Source organism: Nicotiana attenuata, unplaced genomic scaffold, assembly GCF_001879085.1.
Source record: "Nicotiana attenuata strain UT unplaced genomic scaffold, NIATTr2, whole genome shotgun sequence".
Taxonomy (NCBI): Eukaryota; Viridiplantae; Streptophyta; class Magnoliopsida; order Solanales; family Solanaceae; genus Nicotiana; species Nicotiana attenuata.
The window spans coordinates 493,434-502,842 of NW_017670519.1; the positions used below are offsets into that span (position 1 = coordinate 493,434).

Consider the following 9,409-nt stretch of genomic DNA (forward strand, 5'->3'; position numbering starts at 1 on the left):
AGGGCTCGATAAAGAGGACGAAACTTTCTATCAATAGTTTTTCAATTCTCAAGACTTGAATCAAGCTCATTGTTATTGGTTAACGGTGAAAATTCTCACTCATTCTACCAAACATTTTTTTTTGGTAAAGTCATAAAGTTTGTCGTAACTAATTCAAATTCATGTCGTACAAGGTCCGCTAAAGAGGAAATATATTTGTCAAGAATTTTCTCAATTCTTATGTCTCTCACGTGAAACCTCTAATTAATGGTTAAAATTTTCATCCATCGGACCATATCTTTTGAAAATATCAAACACCTTTTTGGTAGACATAAAATTGATTAAGTTGTTCAAAATAATAAAAAAGAAAAAACATCAAGGGGTAAAAGGGTCATAACAGTGTTTGGAAACGGTTCAATCCTAGTGTCATAATTTCAACGTAGGCTTGACCTTTGGGACGTGTAAAAACAAAAACAAAAACAAATAGTCAGACCCAGCAACCCAAAAATCAACGATAAGGACAAAAGAAACCCATAAAGACAAAATATGCCCTCGATTTCCCTCCACGTTGACCCTACTCCTTTCTTTAAATGCACGGTCTACTATCCCTATCCCTAATTATTCGAAAATTTAAAAATAGAGTGTTCCGTATTCACGTAGAGTTGGAGAAAGGACCGTAATTAAGGGGTTTGATATAGATAGTTTACCGTAATGCAAATATTAGTAACTGCTTTCAGTGGCGGATTCACCTCCCTGCCTACGGGTTCACGTGAACCCAATAGATTTTGTCCAAAAAGTGTAAATATATTCGAAAAATTTAGTAAATATATATAAATGTTTGAATGTGAACTCAGTTACTATAGAAACTTTAATCGAGGTTGTTGCAGGAACCCAAAAGGATTAAATCATGGATCCGTCTCTGACTGTGTTCTATGATTTGAACCTATAACTTACAGATCACTCGGAAATATTTTTCTAAAATTTCGGACGCAAATTGTCTATTTACTTTTCTTTATTTTAAAAATGAATTAGAGATTTGAGTTCATATACTCCATTTAAATATGAAGTAGAGTTAATTGAAAGAGAATGTTTTACTCTTTAACTAGGCTTATCCAATAAGACTTCAAATTAATAACTTCGACGGGATTAAAGTGAAAAAAGTTATCCACCAATGATATATATGAAAAAAATATTATACTATACTAAATTTATTTAGATGAATTTTAGAACTCCTACTAAATAGTATCTCTTTGTTTCCCTCTTTTTCTTTTTCTTTTTTAGTTTTCATTTGGTGTTCGTTATTCGCATTACCGTCCCAATTAGTATGGATTCGATCTGTATAAGGCTTATTAAAGGAGAAAAAGTTATAATAATAATGCGAGCTAGCAAATTTTTATGCCTTGAAAGTGAAATTTGTCATTGTTATAAAGTTTAAATTGCAAAAGTGAAACTCTATTATAGTAGCTATATTTCAATTACAAGACGGGGGAAGTAGCTATTTTTTAATTTTATCCGAGAGTCGTTGATCTTTAATTAAAGGTGAAGAAGAATTCTATCTAGATCACTATAATCTTTGGCTCTCATAGTATATATTTTTGTTTTCCTTTATATCAGCATCATTCTCTCTCTAAAGGGCAATCACTATACGGAGTATTATGTATTCATGTATGATTTGAAAAAGGGCCCGAAAAGGGTCGGACCCTTATGGGTGTGAGTTAAGTCGTGTATTCTAATACAAGTTTTAATAAAATTAATCAGGGCTCAATCATAATAAATTAAAGAACAATTTTATTGTTGCTTCGAGGCTGCTGTTCGGGATCTCGCACACTCTTTCTATAGAAATAAAAAAACTACACCAGTAGAAAAAATTTTATTTTGTGCCTCACACAACTGATACTAGTTGTGTGAGACCTATTCTTTGTCTCACAACTGTTTGGGTTCCAAAATTTTGTGGACCCAGATGTGTAAGATATGGGTCCACAAATATGTGAGATAAAAAGAGGCCTCGCACAAAGTTGTGTGAGACAAAATAAAATCACTCCACCAGTAGTCTTCTCTATTTCATTCTTTTTGTTTTCCAATAACTTCATTAGCCCGCAAAAAACATTACAAAATAGATTACTCCATTCTCTCTCTCTAGAAATATTTGTTTCTTCTCTCTCTATATCTCATTTTCTTTCACAACAAACTGAAACAAAATTTTCTTTTGCCTCTCTGTGTAACTCTACTTTTATAGAGATATATACATATAACAGTGGTTACTGTTGGGGGAGGGGGTTATGAAATGAATAGAACGTGAAATGGGAGGCGGTTTTTCGTGTTTTAGTAACCCGGCGGTGGTGAACCGGACTGAACCGGAGGTAATATTCACGGGCAGCGAACCGCTCGATGAAACCCTAGGTCATTCCTTCTGCTATGTTAGGTCATCCGCCCGGTTTGGTCTCTCTCCGACAAACTCAGACCGGTTCGTTTCGCCTTCTCAGTCACTCCGGTTCGATAATGAACCGGCTCCTTTAAGGACCGAAACCGGATTCAGAGCGATTTCAGGTGCGTCTGTTAGTGCAAATACTTCCACTCCCCGAACTGTCCTCCAACTTGATAATATTTACGACGATGGTACTGGTAGTGTTGTGAATGGTTTTGAAAGTACGTCTTCCTTTAGTGCTTTGCCTCTTCAACCGGTTCCTCGAACCGGTTTAAGCAACGAACCGGCTGGTCCAATGGAAAGAGAGAGGGCTTTCTTCATGTCCGGTCCGATCGAGCGAGGAGCTCTATCCGGTCCACTAGAGTCTGCCGTTCCATTCTCAGCTCCGTTGGGTGGTGATGGCATTTACGTAAAAAGGAGAAAAACGAAGGGCATTAATGGAATTAAAAAAGCCTTTAGACGGCCGTGGGTGGTGCCAGTGAGAAACTACTTCACAGGTAAAAAGGAAATTAACTGTACACGTGATTATAATGGATGGCATTTGCGTAATAATGTGAATGTTGAATGGGCATTAGGAAAAGCAGGGGAGGATCGTGTGCATGTGGTTGTATGTGAAGAACATGGATGGCTGTTTGTTGGAATTTATGATGGGTTTAATGGACCTGATGCACCTGAATTTTTGATGAGTAATCTGTACAAAGCAATGAACAAAGAATTAGAGGGTTTGTTTTGGGATAGTGAAGATACTAGTATTAGTAATAATAACCAGGAAAGCAAAAATAATGCAAATATAGAAAATGAAGTGATCATTGAGGACTCGAACGAAGCTAATTCGAATCGAGTGCATAAGGAGATGAGTAGGGGGGATAGGGGAGTTGAAGAAGCTGAAAATGAGGTTAATTTGGATCAGATGGATAAAGAGTGTGAAAAGAAGGTGATATTTCAATCAGAAAATGCAAATATAGAAAATGAACTGATTGGTGAGGACTCAAACAAGCCACATTGGAATCGAGGACCACTTGATGCCACGAGTAGGGGAGATAGGGGAGTAGAAGAAGGTGAAAGTGCAGTTAATTTGGAGCAGATGGATAAAGGGTCTGAAAAGAGAGTGACATTTCAATCAGGGGAAATAGAGGTTAGGAGGAGGAGATTGTGGGAACTTTTAGCAGAAGATGAGACAGAGGATGGTCTTGATCTTTCGGGTTCGGAGAGATTTGCATTTTCAGTAGATGATGCATTAAGTGTAAATAGTGCAGGTTCAGCGGTTAATAGGAGGTCGTTGCTGTTGTCGAAGTTGAAACATGGTTTGTCAATTAATAAGCACAAAGAGAGTAACAGGTTATTCCCATGGAGATTCGGATTGCAAGCTAAAAAGAAGGTTGAAGTAGGAGAGAATAGAGTGGAGGAAAGGATTGATAGAAGTGAAAGGAAGCGTAAGGTGGGTCCGGTTGATCATGAGTTGGTTTTGAGAGCAATGTCAAGAGCTCTTGAAGTCACTGAACTCGCCTACTTGGATATGACAGATAAAGTTCTTGATCGGTACCCTGAGCTTGCATTAATGGGTTCTTGTTTGCTGGTTGCTTTGATGAGAGATGAAGATGTATATGTTATGAATGTGGGAGATAGTCGTGCTATTGTGGCTCAGTATGAGTCTGAGGAGGTTAGTTCTAGTTCAGAACCAATAGTTCCAGGCAATTGCGAGTTGGCTGTTGAGGGCATTGCTGAAGAATCTGTAGTTGCCGGTGATGAGGAAAATAAGGCGACGAATGAGATACCTATTCAAGCTACGAAGCTGACTGCCTTGCAATTGTCAACTGATCACAGCACTAGCATTGAAGAAGTAAGGTTCCTCGGTTTCTTGTTAGTCAATGGGTTGTTTCTGATGCTTCCTTCCATGTTTTAAGTTTAACTGATTTATGAGTTATGACATTTTAAGTGCTGGAGTACATAATTATTTTACTCTGTAAGAATTACAAAACTTCAGAATGATGAATTCATGTAAATTAAAAGCTATTTCCTTTATCTGGTGCTCCAAAATATGATGCCCCTTGTGCTCATCACCTGCTTTACTGATCTAAGATCATTGAATGTAGTAGGTTATGAAATTAATTAAATGGGACATAATTTCAAAATAAAAGCCTCTGAAGCAAAGAGGTCTCAAAGTCAGTTTCTTGCTTTAGTTATATGCAGAGCTGGATCATATATGTGCCTGCCGAAGTGGTTTTTCTGTAGGTCTGGTGTTGTGAATCTTCGGTCACAGTGTATCGAACCATTAAATTTTTGGGTTGGCAGCATTTAGTTGGTATAGGCAGGTTCTTAGAAACAGTTCAGCATTTAGCTATAGTTTGACCCTCTCAAATGGTTCTTTTTCCCATAATCACTTATTCCTTGCCATGTCATAAGCTTGGTCGTCTTCATTATAGTAGGTTCACTCTTTACTGCTGTGCTCACTTTAGATGAGATTCTGCTCCTTTAGCCCAGATCTCTTTCTTTGCCTCTCTCTCTCTCTCTCTCTCTCAAAGATTTTGACGAATCTGAGTCTTGCATATTTTCATGAACTTGTGCTTAATCTCTATGAGTGGATCAGGAATGCAGTCAGATCCTTTCCGATATTGATTGCCTTCTAATCTTAAAACTCTCTTAAAATAGAGTGCAATACTGTTCCAAACTTGTGGTTCATGAGTCTTAGGGATATCTTAGAAGGTATAATTTTGCCACTCTTTAGTGTAATTGTGACAATGAGGAAACTTAATATTGCTTTCCCTTAGCTCCATTTTTGTCAATATATTTGCCTTGTCTGGTATCCATTTATTCATCTAAATGAAACAATGGGTTTGGAAGCTTCCTCTAAGCTTCTAATATAACTGCTCAAATATAGCTTCTTATATATACATTAGGTGCCTCCTATACTTCTATTAAACACTGTATCAGATGGAGGCTGGAGAGGTATTAGATATCTATTGATGAATCTTTCGTTTGTTTTCTACTTCTTCCATCTTCATTTTTTCTGCTCTTTTATTCCTGCATCTCTCTATTTTTTAAGCAAACTGTTGTTTGTAGTTGGATACTGGTAGCAGTTTTCCTTCAGCTACAACATTCATGTATTGGTGTGATGCTCTCAACATTTTTTATTTCTATATTAGTTTGTCTTGGTTTATTGGACGAAGATGAATATGATAAAACTGCTGAATGCCTCAACTGAGTGGGTTCTCTTTTCCTTTTTCCTTTTTTCTTTCCAACATTATCATTTGGCAGAAACCTTGCCTATTGGGATGGATGAACAACCCCTACCTTGATAAAATGATTATACCTGCGTCTAAGCGTAGGACCTTTTGGCAATTGAAAAGATCCCCTCGTCTGTTGTACCTAAGTATTTTTCTGCCACAGGAGTTATATATTGATGGTCTTGTTCAGCAGTGAGTGTACTACTAGACATTTACTAACTTTGGTGAATATTCTTATTCTTCTCCATTAGCAAGGAGGCAATGCATCAGATTTTGTACTCCATGGAAAACAAAATCCAAACAATATAATGGGGTGGATAAGTTAAAAAAAAAAAAGTGAAACAAATGCCTGGCATATCTTCATTTTCTTGCAACATTTGTGAAAGGCTTCAGGCCTCCTGTGTTTGCTGGGCCTTCTTTATCAAGACATTAGATGAGCACAAATAATATATATTGGCTCCAATTTGCGGCATGCACATTCAAGTCGATATTTTCATCTTTTATCTAAAGTGCCCCTAATACTAATTGCAATCACTGATTTGGCTAGTTGTTGAATGAGCTAGTAGCTGTAACAGCACCTGTATTGCTGTCACACTTAATTGTGTTCACTCTTTACTCTGACATAACCATTTCTGCTGGCCAGATACGGTTAATGATTCCCGTGTTGTCTGTTTCGGTTCTACCAAGTTACAACTTCTCATTGTTGTTATTAAAGTGTGTTTGACCAATGACTGCAATTGGCGCTGAGTTTCTGTCTCATTTGTCATTGTGAAACCTGTAACTTTTAAGTGTCTGTTGCTTGTAACACTCCCATGTTTGTATTTTAATCAGTCAGGTTCTTAAACAGTTTGTTTCTTGTAACAATCTCCAGGAAGTTATTAGAATCAAGAATGAACACCCAGACGACAACAATTGTATTGTTAATGATAGAGTGAAAGGTCGTTTAAAGGTCACTCGCGCTTTTGGGGCGGGCTTCCTGAAAAAGGTTTGTCATTTGCTTTTCTTTCTCCATCCTGGTTTCCTATCCCAAAAATCTCTAGCAATTGCATCGAATTGCACATCTGCACATTCGGAGCCTCGTTTTGCTTTAATATTGTGGCGTCAGAGGACCCTCTTTGACCATTTCCATTTCTGGTTTGGCCGAAATTCTGTGGATCTCTAAGAGATGGAATGTCATGCACTCTTAGTCCTAGCATTCCATCTAGTACAGAAATATATGTTTCTGCATGTAGGTACTCTGGAGATGTAAAGTTTGCCACATGTTTAATTATTTGAATGAACATCCTACTTTGAGTTGTTGCCGTAGACTTATATTCTGTTTTTACATGCTTGCTGTCAATCCGCTTAATATTTTGAGATGTGCCTGTGCAGCCTAAATTGAATGATGCGTTGCTAGAAATGTTTCGGAACGAGTACATTGGGGATGCTCCTTATTTATCTTGTAAACCTTCTCTGCGCCATCATAGACTCTGTCCTAAGGATCAGTTTTTGGTGCTATCCTCTGATGGCTTGTACCAATATTTGAGCAATCAAGAGGTTGTTTGTCATGTTGAGAATTTCATGGAGAAATTCCCTGATGGGGATCCTGCTCAGCATCTTATTGAGGAGCTCTTATTCCGTGCAGCCAAGAAAGCTGGTATGTTTTCTGTCTAGTCTTTCTGTGCGCAGAGTTAAGGGTAAAAAGTTACTGTTTTGGTGATTCTTTACGTTTTCTAGTGGCTGCACACCCTTAATTTTTGCTAGGAGATAACTTTTTTGTTTTTGTTTTAGGAGATGACATTTACATTTTCAGATTTTTCTTATAAAAAACTTTCAGACTCTCAATCATCTTCCTTTTATTCTCTAATTTAAATCAATTCTGTATTAGGTGGGAACACTAAATTGGACCCGCTCCAATTCTGTGACACATTGACATACAATTGCTTATTCTGGATTTATGACCAGATTATCCACCATGACTTAGGTTGTTTACGTGTACTTGTCTTTAACTGATGGAACAAAGATACATCTTGAGGTTTGAGAAACATCTTTGTCGTTTACTCATTTAAGCTGCTGCGCTACCTCTGATATATGATAACTATAAAAAGCCTATGTCAAGAATATTGTTTTGCACTATTTAGTTAGAATTGTAAGCCCCTGAATAGTACATTATATTCTAATTGAATCGTACTAGTCCTCAGTCCTCACCTTCTGACTTGGGTCTGTGGAATGTAGAAAATCTATTCTTTTGGGGAAGAAACGTTAGTAAAAGACTACACTAAATTGGTAATATGACTCAAAGGTCCCAAGCTCATCCATCAACCAAATATTGCAGCGAAGTATATTCCCTTATACAGGTGTCCATATAAAGCCTTGGTAAATGTTTCCTTATCTTTTAATTTGAGTTTTTGCACCTGTGTATTTCTGTGGCACCTAGTTCTTTGGATCACTTGGTGGATCGGCTGGTATCAATGAAGTGTAGAAATTGATAGATCAGATAACATTTTCAAGATCTTGGTAACCCTCTTGCTAAAGAGGCAAAACATTACATGGATGATTTATTTCATAGCATAGCGCTTCAGGAATTTCAAGATCAGTTGTCAATCTTCGTTTTCTAGAAAATGTGGCACGAGATCCCTAAGTGATCTGTCTGAATATCCAGAAGCTGATGAATCATCAAGCTGTTTTCTTCTCTTAAATGCTGAAGTTTAACTATGTCTCAATCCCAAACTAGGGGATTGGGTTCCTTTATATGAATTCTGGGCGTCCTTAAATTAAAAGAAAGTTCTTTTTTAACAACTCCAGATGATGTCATTGATTTCATATCACTTTCTGAAACGTAAGGACTACTAAATACTTTGGCTTTATCTCCACAGTAATCATTAGTTAGTTTCTCATTTAGTAGCATCTTTTTTCTCTACCATTTCGTTTTATGTATTTTTGCAGTCTAGGTAAACTATGATTTCTGAATCTCTGATTTCATGGTTATCTTATGATGGCCTCTCTAGATGACTTGTTTTGGGTTGTGGCATGCAAATATTACATGTTTTTCAATTGAATTGTTAATGTTTTCTTGCAGGAATGGATTTTCATGAACTGCTGGACATCCCCCAGGGAGATCGTAGGAAGTACCATGATGATGTTACTGTTATGGTGGTATCTCTTGAGGGAAGAATTTGGAAGTCGTCTGGGAAATACCTCTGAGTTTTTACAATTTCCATGTATAGCGGTGCTGCAATTTTGATCTCTTGAGGTGGGATGTTGAGAACAGTGGTGGAAGCTGGACAGTCGATCAAGCTCACTGCTCTGGTTATACCCTTTACAACAGCCAAAACTGCTAGAAATACGACAAGGCTCGTGAAAAGTAGAAATTTCGTAGCTGGGGTTGATCAGAACTGCTCCTAGAAAAAAAGAAATAGGGTCTCTTCATTTAGTTTCTTTTTAGATTTTGCAAATATATATTTTCATTCTTTAAGTTCTTTCTTTCTTTCTTTTTGCCCCCATCTCATCTACTCTTTAGAGCCAAAATCAAGTGATTGTGACCAGGTGGGTGGCTTAGTTACTTAGTTCGGGATTTGCGATCCCAGGTAAGATCGGCTCACGGTTCAGGATCATGGGATCCTTTTCTATCAGATAGGAAAGGTGATATATCTGTATTTTGGAGGTGGATATCCATCAATGTGGTTTACAGAGGAGAGAATTTTTGTTGAACCCTTGTGTAAAAAGTTCTCTTACAGAATGGGGTGAAGAGAAAGGTACATCACATACTTTTATGCTGATTGCAGTATCAATATTTCCTTCA

The 9,409-nt window shown here is 37.3% G+C and overlaps 1 protein-coding gene across 1 annotated transcript; it reads left to right on the forward strand.

Annotated features, from left to right (window-relative positions):
* The first annotated feature begins 2,066 nt into the window (after positions 1–2,066).
* On the forward strand, positions 2,067–9,407 carry LOC109240495 (probable protein phosphatase 2C 4). Its single transcript, XM_019407150.1, has 4 exons — positions 2,067–4,244; positions 6,500–6,613; positions 7,000–7,264; positions 8,687–9,407. Exons 1-4 carry the CDS (start codon positions 2,280–2,282, stop codon positions 8,809–8,811), a joined length of 2,469 nt encoding a protein of 822 aa, XP_019262695.1. The 5' UTR covers positions 2,067–2,279; the 3' UTR covers positions 8,812–9,407.
* The last annotated feature ends 2 nt before the right edge of the window (positions 9,408–9,409 follow it).

Coding starts and splice junctions, on each gene's coding strand:
- LOC109240495 (XM_019407150.1), top strand. CDS start 2,280: ATGGGAGGCGGTTTTTCGTGTTTTAGTAACCCGGCGGTGGTGAACCGG. Junction 4,245..6,499: donor ACAGCACTAGCATTGAAGAA/GTAAGGTTCCTC, acceptor AACAATCTCCAG/GAAGTTATTAGAATCAAGAA. Junction 6,614..6,999: donor GGGCGGGCTTCCTGAAAAAG/GTTTGTCATTTG, acceptor GTGCCTGTGCAG/CCTAAATTGAATGATGCGTT.